Source organism: Sceloporus occidentalis, unplaced genomic scaffold (genome assembly GCF_023333645.1).
Source record: "Sceloporus occidentalis isolate IW3139 unplaced genomic scaffold, rSceOcc1.0.p SCAF_1, whole genome shotgun sequence".
Classification (NCBI taxonomy): Eukaryota; Metazoa; Chordata; class Lepidosauria; order Squamata; family Phrynosomatidae; genus Sceloporus; species Sceloporus occidentalis.
In genome coordinates, this window is record NW_028316981.1 from 223,101,856 (window position 1) to 223,115,560 (window position 13,705).

The following is a 13,705-nucleotide window of genomic DNA, read 5'->3' on the forward strand; positions in this document are numbered from 1 at the left end:
CTCTCACTCTCATCAAAGTACACTACTCTTGCTATGACACTCTTTTCATAATTTGGGCATCTGTAGCCTTTATTTCCTGGTGCATATCCCACAAATATATTGACTTCTTTTTTGTTGTCAAATTTGCTTCTTTTCTCTTCTGGGTTATATACATAGGTCTTGGACCTGAACACTCTCAGATGTCCCACATTTGGCTTCTGTCCATTCCATAACTCAAAAGGTATGACCCTTTTAGTTTAAGTTAGTAATCAGTCTTGCAGGTAGGTCTCTGTTACTGCTGCCTCTCCCCAAAGTCTTATTGGCAGTCTTGAATCTAGAATTGAGCATCTTGCCATTTCAGTTAGAGTGCGACTTTTCCTTTTTGCCACTCCATTCTGTTCTGGGAAATAAGGGACAGTTGTCTCATGTTTAATGCCTTGCTTTCTTATGAAGTCATTTATTAAGCTTCCTGTGAATTTGCCATTATTTACTGTTCTGACAATGTGTGACTTTCTGTTAAATTTATTGCTCACTGATGGCACATAATCTTGTAACTTGGCATTTTTGACTGATCAGTAACGATTGCATATTTGCACATCTAAGACATCATATCTAATTGCATATGATTGCATATCTTATTGCATTTTCTGAAACTGAGCTTTCAAAGTCATCACCAAAGTGTCAACCTTTTTTGATAATCCCTTAAAAACGGATGGATTGATTAATTGCTCATCCAATGTCAATTTTATATTCCTCAGCTCATAAGTTATATCCTTTATATTTGACAAATACTCTTGAACTGTTTTATCAGGTTCCAACTGGTTTTTTTTAATTATAACACAGATTATTAACACAGATTATTGGCCCTGTTCATGTATTCATTCAATAAATGTAAGGAACTATATATAACACACACACACATATCTTTGTATGTATGTGTGTGCACACACAGGTATAATTACATGTGCATACATACAAACACTATTTCTGATCAAAGTCCCCAGACTGGAATCAATGAAGAGCATTGTGGCTGAGGTTATCATCTAATTTATGGCCAGGTTTAAGTTGGTTTGCCATTTTCTCACAGATGCAAAACCGGTATCCCAGACAATCTGAAGCAATTAGATTCCCACCCTGAATAGATACACAGATGGGATAATTGCTGGATCCAGTATCAGGAATGTTAAACCTACAAGAGAAAGTTATTATTAGTATATACTAAATATGTTGCATTAGAATTTCAGATCCATATTGAGAGGGAAAAAGCACTTTCAAGGTCATCTAACCCTGTTGAACTGGGGCAAGTTTTGACATTATCATCAGTAGCTTGCCCCAACCTGATTCCCTGTTTTGGAATACAAAGCCCATCACCCCACCCAACACATGAGGTCATCATGCTGGAACATGGAATATTTTTTCAAAATATGGCTCATATAATTCTTATGAATTTCATTGGCGCTTCAACAGGAATAGTTTATAGAAGACAACGTTCAGGCATCCGAATGGGCCAGAAAGCTGGATTAAAGGCCCAAACAGATCTCTGAAGCACCATGCCCACATACAACCTGGCATACAAAATAATATGGGCTGAAAATGTTGCTGAACGGCAACCCTCAGCATCCTTAGTCATCATAGTGTGTGATGAGGGATGCTGGGAGCTGCCACTTGGCAAAATTTGAAGGCAACTGTGTTCCAACAAGTGCCTAAAATTGTGTAAAATTAGATTATGTTCATGGATGCAACATCTGTCAATTACTTTATAACATTTTATGTAATAATAAATTACAAAGACCCACTGCTGCAGGTGATTTTTTTTTCTAATGTTTTAAAATGTTGCATGCCAGGGATAGGGAATTCCCAGTATTTTTATCTTTCATATTGTATGCTGATAAAGCATGGAGAATGTATGGCTTTCAGTTGTTCTTGGATTGAAACTCACTATGTCTCCTCACTATGGGGACTGATGGGAACTTCTGGTGGGCCACAAGAGTTGCCAATGACAGCTGAAGAGGCTAGAAGCCAGGGGAGTCACTACGGTTGTACAGAGTGTGCAGTCCACACCAGGTGGCGCCGTAAGTGGGGTGATACCGCTGCTCCCCAAACGTCTGCCCCTTGGCAGATATGGGCTGTGATGTTCACTTGCATCCCTTTAAAATGCTGAAGTGACGGTGTGAGTGGGGCAAGGCTCACTGGGAGAAGTAAGAAGAGGCCCTTTCTCCTCCCTTTTCAAAAATTAAATTCATATAATATTTTCTTTAAACCATCACATCTTATCAAATTTTCACTTTAACCACATGAAACTACATTCAGACCTTCATACCTGTGGGGAATCCATTCTAGATCCCCACACGGATATGAAAAAATGCAGCATCTCATGTCCCATTGTGTATAATGATGCCACGCTGTGCATGCAGCCACTGTCACGGCTGCATGTACATGCCACGATTTGGGACAATGCCTGTGGATGTTGAAATCCACAGATGATAAGCCCGGAGATGATGAGGTCCCACTATATGTACATGTCAATACATTTCGGTGATGTGTATAATATTGTAATCTAAAGGCATACTTTTAATTTTGCTGGTTGTTTTTATAAACCTGTTATAGCCCTGTGATATTCAGGGAAAGGCTTTCTCTCGATCCCACCACCATTCCAGGCTTGCTTGGTGAGGTCACGAGAGATAGCCTTCTTGGTGGCTGCTTCCAACCTCTGGAACCTCCTTCCATGGGAGGCTAAGCTGTCCCCTCCCTGTTTGCCTTTCGCCGAAAAGCAAAAACCATTTTAATTAAGGCAGGCTTTTTAACATAAAAATCGTGACAGGGTAGTTTTATATGGGGTGTGTGTTTTAGTTATGTTTTAATTTTTGTATGTTTTTAATGTTAATTTTATACTGTTTTAAATAGATGATTTTAACTGTTTTTAAAATTTTCACTGTAACGTTTTTTTTTAAAAAAATGTTTTTAACTTGTGAGCTGCCTTGGGTCCCTTTCCGGGAGAAAGGTGGCATAAAAATGAAATAAATAAATAAATAAGTCACAACTGTTATCATTACATTCAGTGACATGTGGGAATTATAATTATAGTACAAAAAACATAACTAAGGATTTTGTATGGTGTGGTATAGGAGAAGGTCTGGGGTGGGGGGTGGGGATGGGTGGGTGGGTGACACCATAAATTTCTGCATTGGGTGATGCCCACTGTAGTGATGTCACTACTAGAAGCATCAAAGTCATAGTAAAAATCAGAATTATTCAAATTTCATTTAGTACTTCTGAATTGCTTTTTTCAAGTACAAAGAACTTACAAGTCAGTAATGAAGGTACTGTTGTCCTCCCATAACCAAGGCCCACCAGCTCTGCTGCGGAATAAACCGATCCAATAAGAATTGTAGGACTGGGCTGACTCAAGTATGAACTCCTGGATGGAAACACAAGAAGGGCCCAAATTACATTTCTAGGAGGCAGGGGAGGGAGACGCAACTAGCAAATAGAAGGATACAAACATCTTCATCCGTTCTCATAAAAAGCAACTAGGACCACATTATTTTTGTTTAGTTTTGTGTCACAATATCTTTTACCTTCACACTGTTGAGCACCTTACATACATCTGGTGATAATGCCAATTAATTTGATTCCAATTCCAGGTAATAACACAGAAAAAAATATGGAAAAGTTAGAACTGTGTAAATATCTCTGCAGGGCAGTATAAGCTGCACTAATCATTAGCATGGTCAATGTCTATGAAATATCTTAGAGAAACTATGCAAGTCATGTTTACCTTTTGCATCCACACTGCTTTTGGTGAGTAATTATGCCCATCTTTAGACTCTGCGAGGTGCTGCTCAGCAATTTATATAACCAAGGCCCTTTCATACTGTAGTAGCAAGTAGCATGTACATTTCTATACAACTTATCAGTGCACCCCCTGAGCGGTTTACAAAGTGTAAGCTAATTGCCCCCAACAATCTGGGTACTCATTTTAGCGACCTCAGAAGGATGGAAACCTGAGTCGAGATTGAGCCCCTGGGCTGGTATTGAACTCACAACCTTATGGTTTGTAAGTGAGTGGCTGTAGTACAGGTATTTAACCACCATTTAACCTAAACAATTATAGCACTATGATTCCACTTTAACTGTTCATTTGTGTATTGCAGGGGGGGGAGGGAGATATACATTCTTTACCAGCTCTTCCTTAGTCTCTATTTTAAGAAGCCTGGAGTTAAGGGTAATGCACTGAGTTTTGCTTTCTTCCCATGTGTTCCACTTGGCTGAAAGGAAATAGCAATTCTCTCCACGCTGCAGCCACTTTTCTGGGCAAGGGCTGCATTGGCGACCTGTGAAATAAAATGAAATGAAAGACTGTGGACATTTCTCCAGACACAGCAACAGCAGTCGTCACAATTCTCTTGCAAGTTTAATGGGAGAGCACGAGAGAACAGAGTTGGCCAAAACATATCTACTGGCATTAACTCATTTGGTTGAGATTTGGTTGAGATTGTGTATTTAGATAGGTTCAGCCAGTTAATGCACAACTATCTTACTTGTTCTGATTTTATTTTATAGAGTGCAGTAATGCTCACACAATTATACCTTAAACCCAAGTTCCATTGTTGTTTACCTCTGTGGTTTGACAGTTGCTGCAGAGTCTCTGAAAGGTTTTGATTCTTGGCCTGGAGAACATCCAGCTTTGTGAGAAGGTTTTCTAGCATCTCCTTCTGCAGGGTCAGGTTGTCATTCTGACTGCTCATTTTCTGGAATGCCTTCATAGCTTCAAACCACAACAAAGTTAAAATTAATTCCCCCATAGAGCAGTAGCTTGCTGAGCCACACAAGAATACAGGTGTGCATCTAATTTCTGAAGGCTACCAAGGTGACTTGCATGTCCAGGCAGCAAAAATTAGCAACATGAAAGCATTTCCATCCTCTGCAACTGCTCCTCCCAAGAAAATACAAACAAACCCTGCTTGACTCTCCTCCTTCTCTTTTACCTCCTGACAGACTAGGAGGGAGGGAGGAGAAAAAAGAGACTGGTGATGATCACAGAATCATAGAGCCATAGAGTTGGAAGAGACCACAGGGCCATCCGGTCCAACCCCCTGACATGCAAGAACTCACAATCAAAGCACACACACACCCAACAAATGGGGATGACCATCCAGCCTCTGTTTAAAAACCTTTAGAGAAGGAGACCCCACCACATTCCAAGGGAATGTATTCTACTGTTGAACAGCTCTTACTATCAGGAAGTTCCTCCTAATATTCAGTGGAATCTCTTTACCTGTCGCTTCCATCGATTGTTCCGGGTCCTATTCTCTGGAGCAGCAGAAAACAAGCTTGCTCCATCCTCAACATGACATCCCTTCAAATACTTAAACAGGGCTATCATATCACCTCTTAACCATCCCTTCTCCGGGCTAAACATATCCAGTTGTTCCTCATAGGGCATGGTTTCCAGACCCTTCACCGTTTTAGCTGTCCTCATATGTAGTCTCCTTAAGTCCCCCATCCTATATCTATGCATTTCATTTTTCCAGCCTAAGTGCCAGTATCTTGCATTTCTCCATGCTGAAATTCATTTTGTTAGCTTTGGCCTACCTTTTTAATCTATTGAGGTCATTTTGAATTTAGAACCTGTCCTCTGGGGTATTAGCTACTCCTCCTAATTTGGTGTCATCTGCAAATTTGATAAGCATGCCCTCTATTCTTTCATCCAAGTCATTGATAAAGATATTGAATAGCACTGGGCCCAGGACAGAGCCCTGTGGGACCCCACTGGCCACTTCTCTCCAGGATGAAAAGAAGCCATTGTTGAGCACCCTTTTTGTTCGGCTGGTCAACCAATTACAAATTCATATAAGAATTGCCTTGCCTAGCCCACATTTTACAAGCTTGTTTGCTTCATGGGGAACCTTGTCAAAGGCCTTACTTTGATGAGATGAGGGATGACGAGACAAGATGGTGAGAGGGAAATTTGAAAAATGAAAGAGGACATGAGGAGATAGAGAAATGTTTCCTGAAGATATTGGACCTAACAGGAGCTTTCCAAAAACTTGGAAGCTACAGGTTACTAATAACAAATAACAGGAGCAAGTTTTTTCCAAGTTCTAAACTTTCCTCTCAATGAAAATAACTAGTTGAGCCCGCTATTTTGCAGGAGGTAGGGAACATATGGTGATAATGGGGGTGCAGCTTTCCAGAATTCTGTCGGGAGCCAGTCTTTTAGGGCTGCTGAAAATGTGAGATGATGTGATGTGACACATTATCATGCTATGAGTCCTTGTCCCAAGAGGGAAGTCAATGAAGTGGGGAGATACATGAAGCCTGAAGTATAAAGAGAAAAAAAGAGGAAACATGAAATGGACACACTTGAAAATTGCAGCCTGTTTATGTTGTTGTTGTGTGCCTTTATTTCTTCCCAACTTATGGTGACCCTATCATCAGGTTTTCTTGGCAAATTTCTTCAGAGGGGGTTTGCCACTGCCATCCTCTAAGGCTGAGAACATGTGACCTGGCCAAGGTCATCCACTGATTAACATGGCTGAACCTGTTTATTTTAATATAATAATAATAATAATAATAATAATAATAATAAACTTTTTATTTGTATACCGCCTTTCCTCCAGATCTAAGCGGTTCACATATCATAGCTGTAACATATTAACAATACAGTACAATACGTCAAAAATTTTATACAGATTAAAAACCTTAAAAACAATACACCAAACAGTCACGCTATCAGTTTTGGCTAGGCACCCTGGTCTTATTGGGGTGTAATATTATATAGAGTTAAAAGGATATGCTAACTGAAAAAGATGGGTTTTCAGTGCCTTTTTAAAGGCTTCCGATGTGGGGCTGAGTCTGATCTCTTCCGGGAGTGCATTCCAATGGGGTGGAGCTATTGCCTTGTAGGCTCTCTGGTGAGTTGATGTCAATCTCACTCTGGGGTATTCGAGCAAATATTTCCCCGTTGTTTTGAGAGTGCGGGGTGGATTATGTAGGGAGAAGCGTTCCTTCAAGTAACTCGGGCCCAAGCCATATAGGGCTTTATAGGTAATGACCAACACTTTGTATTGCGCCCGGAAGCTAATTGGCAGCCAGTGGAGAGATTTTAGTACAGGTGTTATATGGTCGGATCTTGAAGTTCCCACGACCAATCTGGCTGCAGCATTTTGGACCAGTTGAAGCTTCCATACCTGGTACAAAGGTAGCCCCATGTAGAGTGCATTACAGAAATCCAAGCGAGAGGTTACCAGTGCGTGTACTACTGTTTCAAGGTCCTTTCGGTCCAGACAGGGACATAGCTGGCGTATCAGACAAAGCTGGTACTAAGCACTCCTGGCCATCGCATCTACTTGAGATGATAACTGCAGAGATGAGTCCAGGAGTACTCCCAAACTGCGGACTTTATCCTTTAGGGGGAGCGTAACCCCGTCAAGGATAGGATGACAAATTTCCCTGTCTGGACTTGGGGTACCTATTATGAGTACCTCTGTTTTCTCTGGATTCAGCTTGAGTTTGTTTTCCCTCATCCAGCCCATTACTGACCCCAGGCAGGCGTCCAGAGGAGAGATGCCATCCTTAGTCACTGTATCAGTCGGAGACATGGAGAGGTAGATCTGGGTGTCATCAGCATACTGATAACACCGTGCTCCATATATCTGTTATAAGGCAACTTTATTCTTATATTCTGGAGTACTGGTTGATTGATAAGATATTGTTCCTGCATTGGGCAACCTAAGCTCTCAGCCTAGACTGGAAATGGCTTCCCAACATTAGAATGAAGGAGACCTTCAGGTCCAAAAGCTAAAAACAACCTTGCTCTTGACTACTGTTGCTTCCTTTTCAGAATTAACAGATTTTCTATTCCCATTCCAACTGGTTAAAAGCATGCCGTATATACTTGACTATAAGTTGACCTCATGTATAAGTTGAGGACAGGTTTTGGGGCCAAAATTATGAATGTTGATATGACTCATGGATAAGATGAGGATAAAACTTAGGGGCATGTAGCAAAGGATGTAAAGCATGAAGTTTATTGTCTTCATACATAAATGTATATTCATATCTTTATTCAGAGGTGCCACCATTGCCATTTTCCCACCCAAGCATTCAAAAAGCCCAGAAATGGCATTGTGCTGGAAAGAGTAGAGGGGGTTGGTACTCTTTTTGGGTGCTCCTGGGATGGACTAAGCTCTTACCTTTTGTAACTCTACTCAGAGATGGGAATGAGTTAAAATATAGTACTTACATTGACCCATAGATAAGTTGGCCCAGCTTTTGGGGGTCAATTTTTTGAATAAAATTTCTAGATTTAGACATGTGTATATACAGTAATCCAAAATAAACATAAAATAAAAGGTGATGAAATTGCTACTAGTTTGTAACTCTGCTGTGAGCGGGACAGGGAATCCACTTTGGGCTTTCCCCCCCAGATTTAAGCTCTCCAAAATATAGACCTCTGCTTCCATGATATTTTCATCACTACAAACCGCATCTTTAAAGTTCAGAGTGTTAGACTGTAGGTAAAACTTGGGCATAATCTTCCGTAGCAGCATTTTAAATGGTTTTAATTATATGGTGGTTGAATTACTTTTTAATTTTTGGGCTATGAATTTTTAATGATGTTTGTTTTGCCTTAGCTAGGATCATACATTGATCAGGATGGCAACTGCAGCTAAGGAATAGAAAACCAGGAATGGGGAGAACAGCTATGAAAGAACTGGAAAAAATTCTAAGGAGTCAAGACATGCAACTAAGCACTAAAATTAGAATCATTCAAACCATTGTATTCCCCATCACTTTGTACAGATGTGAGAGCTGGACAGTGAAGAAAGCAGATAGGAAGAAAATCAGTTCATTTGAGATGTGGTGCTGGAGAAGAGTGCTGAGGTTACCATAGACAGCCAAAAAGTCAAACAAATGGGTCCTTGATCAGACCAAAATGGAAATCTTCCTGGAAACCAAGATGATGAAACTGAAGCTATTAGACTTTGGTTACATCATGAGCAGCCAAGAGTCATTAGAAAACACAATGAGGCTGGGAAAGATAGAAGGCAGTAGAAAGAAAGGAAGAGCACATATCAGATGGATAGATTCAATAGGAGAGGTCACAGGCATGAATTTGCAGGGCCTGAGCAGAGAGGTGGAGGACAGAGGTCTTGGAGATGTCTCATCTACAGGGTTGCCATGACTCAGGGTTGACTCAAGATCAATTAACAACAACAAGAACAAGCTCGACTCAGGCTTGCATCCTTCCGAGGTTGCTAAAATGAGTACCCAGACTGTTGGGGGCAAATTAGCTTACTTGCTAATTAGCTTACTTGCTGTTTACCGCTATGATCTTTGGAATAGCGGTATATAAATAAAACAAATTATTATTATTATTAACAAGAACAACAACAAGCCTTCTTGAATCCCAGACTGGGTAAAATATATGATATTTGTTGCTATTGTTGCTGCTGCTGTTGTTATAAAAAACCCTAGAGGAAGCCATGCAACCATTTTTGCTCACTTCCTTAGGGGCATCGGATACTTACCCTTGAATCCCATAGTCCCAGCTGCTCCAAGCAGAACCAAGCATAATATCCCAAGAGAGACTGCTACAGATCGCCAATGGTGCTTTACTGTGGAAGATGCTGAATTAAAGCAAGAAATATAAATTGGATCCCTTTGTAATTTGATTTCAGGACAAAGCAGGCAAACCCCACTTATTTATTGCAAAGTGACACATCCCTCTGGCTTTCTAGTAATGAACTCTGGCAAACTCTGTGCTGGGGCGACAGCATGTGTGCCCACAGAGAAGGCGCTGAGTGCCACCTCTGGCATGCGTGCCATAGGTTCGCCACCACTGTCTTAAGATAATAACAATAAAAATGACTAAAGTCTAGCTTTGGTATAAAAAAAATATTGATTTGGACCATACATAAGTGGATAAGACCACCTTAAGGAGGAACCACCGAGGTTCTTAAATACAGTAAAAAATACATAAATCATTAATCGACCATTTAAAAAAAAAAGAATCAGTTGCACAATCATTTATTTGGGCTGGCTAAAGTAAATGTAAGTCATGAGATGCTTCCCTTTTTTTGGACTGGTTTGAAAAAGCCTAAAAACTAAAAAAACAAAAAAACAAAAACAACCTAAAATATTTTGACAAATTACATTTTATTTTTTTATTTAATTGTGGGATTTATATCCTGCCGCTCTCCCAAAATGGGGTTCAAGGCAGCTTAAATAATTTAAAAAGACAGAACTAACACATTAATTGCAAAAGTTAAAAATAATAATTAAATAATACTAATATTGAAACATAATTTAAAGTATATAGACGCAACGATGGTGGCTTACGTTTTTCTTTTTCTTTTTAATTTTTATTATTATAATAATAATAGACATACAAAATACAAATCACATAATCCAAAAAAAGGACAAAATTAACAAAACAATACATTCTTCCAAAAACATAAAACATAAAACACAATTATATCTAATTTTCATTTAACTTCTAACAAAAGACTTCCTCAAAGCTTTGTATTTAAATCCTCTCTTTAACATGCCTCATAAGTTTTTTTTTCATAATACAGTGGTACCTCGGGATACGAAATACCCAGGTTACGAAATTTTCGGGATACGAAAAAATCCCATAGGGAATTATTGTTCCGGGTTACGAATGTTTTTTCGGGTTACGAAAAAACTTTTGGTGCTTTTTTCGGCTTTTTCGCACGGAATCGCGGCTTTTCCCCATTAGCGCCTATGGCAATTCGGCTTACGAAGGCTTTTCGGGTTACGAAAGCGGCCGCGGAACGAATTAATTTCGTAACCCGAGGCACCACTGTAATTCTTATTTCTTCTTGATTCCAATCACGAATCCTTTTCTATATATCATATACTCTTTAATTTTTTAATCCAAGTCCAATTTTTTAAATCTTTTTAAACATTCCCATTCTTTCTCTCTTTCTTCCATTTTCAGATCACTCATACGTGCTGTAAGTATGTCCATTTCCATTGCCTCTGTTAGATTTTCTAGCCATTCCTCTATAGCAGGGGTCATTCGTGATCTCCAATATCTGGCAAAAGTAATTCTTGCTATTGTGATCATGTATAATATTAGTCTTCTAAATTTTTTTTCCATTTTTTTCTCTAATATACCCGTCATGTTTAAAAGAAACAACAAGGGGTTTAATGGTATTGCAGTATCTAATATTCTTGACATGGATTTCTGTATTTTCCCCCAATAATTTTTGGCCTCTTCACATTCCCACCATAAATGATAAAAAGTACCTCTTTTCTTTTCACATTTCCAACACATACCACTCCCGACTTTGTACATTTTATTTAATCTATTTGGAGATAAATACCATCGGTGTTGGATTTTGATATAATTTTCTTTATAGTTCTGACATAAAGTGAAGGAATGTGAATCTCGCCATGATTTTTCCCATAAATGCATTTCAATTGTTTCGCCTATATCCTGTGACCACTTTATCATACTTTTCTTTACAGTTTCAGATTCCAAATCTCTTTGTTTTAGTATTTTATAATATTTGGATATATGACCTTTTTTCCCATCAAATATAATGCTATCAATTTCGTTCTTTTCAGTTGTTAGTTCATGTTCTTTTTTATCAATTCTAAATTTTTCCATTAGTTGTCTTTGCAATAGCCAATTCCTGTTAGTCAACTTTTCTATTTCATCACTGGGTTTCATTACTAGTTTTCCTTTTTCATTATTTAATAGATCTTTATATGTTAACCAACATTGGGTTTTTTTTTGTTTAGTTCTTTTATAAAACGCCTCTTGGGCTGAGATCCATAATGGCCATTGATTATAGAACATTTTTTTAATTTTTAACCAAATCTTAAATAATGAATTTCTTATAAAATGATGGGAAAAGTCGGAGTTCGCATTTAGTTTTCCATACCAAAGAAATGCGTGAAACCCAAATCTCATTTTCGTACTCTCTAGTTCTAACAACTCCTCATTTCTTAAAAAAACCCATTCTTCAAGCCATTGTAGGCAAGCTGCATAGTATTATATTTTCAAGTTTGGTAAATTACAACCTCCTTTCTTTTTATCTTCTGTTAACAACTTCCACCCAATCCTTGCTTTCTTTCCCTGCCACACAAAATTGATAAGGGTTTTTTGCCATTTTTCAAAATATTTTTCTTTACACAGGATGGGTAGATTTTGAAATAGGAAAATGAGTCTCGGCAACACGTTCATCTTCAAAATTTCCATTCTTCCCAACAAGGAAAGATTCAGTTTTGACCATTTCATCATGTCTCTCTTGATCTCATTCCATACTTTTTCATAATTATTAGAGTAGAGATCTATATTCCTTTTTGTGAGATATACACCCAAATATTTAGCTTTTTTAACCACTTTAAATCCTGAAATATTGCTTAATTCTTTCTCTTCTGTTTCTGACATATTTTTGGTTATAATCGCTGTTTTACTTACATTAATCTTGAAGCCTGCCAATTCGCCATAAATATAGGCTTACGTTTTTCAAAGTAACTGTCTAGAACATCCCCTAATGATTTTTAAAATTAAAAGAAGACTCTGCTAGTGAATTGAACATGGCCTTTCAGCTTGAAAAATTGCACAGTTTTGTACTGGCGTAGAGGGTGGGCTGAGGAAATAATGTTGGCCTAGGAGGGAGAAAATGAAGAACGAGGGGGGAGAGAAGAAAATGTGTGCAAGTCCTCCCCAAAATCCGAAAATTTCATATACTTGAGGCATGGCACTTAATGTGGAATCAGAGTGAAAGGACCCTAGAATGCTCTATCCGAAAGAGAAAAACTTCCAGGTGTGAAAATAGACCTACAAATCACATGCAGATAAAACTTCAGATGTATCAGATCTGTGTCAAAACAGCTGAATTTGACAACTTGCCACACATTCATTACCTTTGCTTTTGGTTTGCTGGAACTCCTCATTCTTGTTCTTTGCCAGTGTAATGAACTTCAGGTCAGCATAAGTCACTTCTTCAGCCATCTCTAGCATGATTTCTAAGTAAACTCACCAGGGATTGAGCCAGACTGGTGTTTTATAGTCATGAGAGAATGATGCAGATGCAAGATCTGTGATTTGTATGAGACACTCATATCCTCCCAAAGACTGGAGATAAAGAAAGAGTGATGGCAAAGACTGTGTGTGTGTTCCACTATGCAGAATTAGAGGAGGGCTTTAAATAGGGATTAACACTACAAGATGTCTCATCACACACCCATTCATGTACAAAGAGTTGGGCAGGGGATCAAGGAACTGGTATTGGATTCTTGTTGTTGTTGTTGTTGTTGTTGTTGTATGCCTCAAAGCCATTTTTGACATATAACAACCCTAAGGGGAACCTATCATAGGGTTTTCTTGGGAAAAAGCGGAACAGATTTTTTTTTTAACAAAACGTCTCAATACAGAAGTTAAAATATAATTAAGCTAACCTTGATTTTAAAACACACATACACAAATTAAACAGAGAAGCTAAAACAGGATTAAGAATATATTTTAAACATAATAAAATAAAAACGCAGTGCCTCTCCCCATTAAAAATTCTGTTGCTGCCACCAAATGCATCCTTAAAAGATCCTTACCTTCAGGCAGAAAGGTAGCAGGGAGGGGGCCAACTGGACCTCCCAGGGAAGGGAGTTCCACAACTTGGGAGCAGCCACTGAGAAAGCTCTTTCTCATGTCTTCACCAGACGTGCCTGGGATGGTGGCAGAAAC

The 13,705-nt window shown here is 38.8% G+C and overlaps 1 protein-coding gene across 1 annotated transcript; it reads right to left on the reverse strand.

The window, feature by feature from the left end:
• Positions 1-990: 990 nt before the first annotated feature.
• On the reverse strand, positions 991-12,976 carry LOC149323541 (C-type lectin domain family 1 member A-like). Its single transcript, XM_089478712.1, has 5 exons — positions 12,889-12,976; positions 4,598-4,747; positions 4,162-4,313; positions 3,285-3,397; positions 991-1,168 (listed from the first exon to the last, which is right to left on the reverse strand). The coding sequence occupies exons 1-5, from the start codon at positions 12,974-12,976 to the stop codon at positions 991-993; spliced, it is 681 nt and encodes a 226-aa protein (XP_089334838.1).
• Between the last annotated feature and the right edge of the window lie 729 nt (positions 12,977-13,705).

Bases quoted from the DNA above. Each gene is read 5' to 3' on its own strand.
- LOC149323541 (XM_089478712.1), bottom strand. From the start codon at position 12,976: ATGGCTGAAGAAGTGACTTATGCTGACCTGAAGTTCATTACACTGGCA. The intron at 4,314-4,597 runs GTAAACAACAAT...TTTATTTCACAG, and splicing joins GCAACTGTCAAACCACAGAG to GTCGCCAATGCAGCCCTTGC. The intron at 3,398-4,161 runs GTAAAGAATGTA...GTTTCCATCCAG, and splicing joins TAGAGACTAAGGAAGAGCTG to GAGTTCATACTTGAGTCAGC.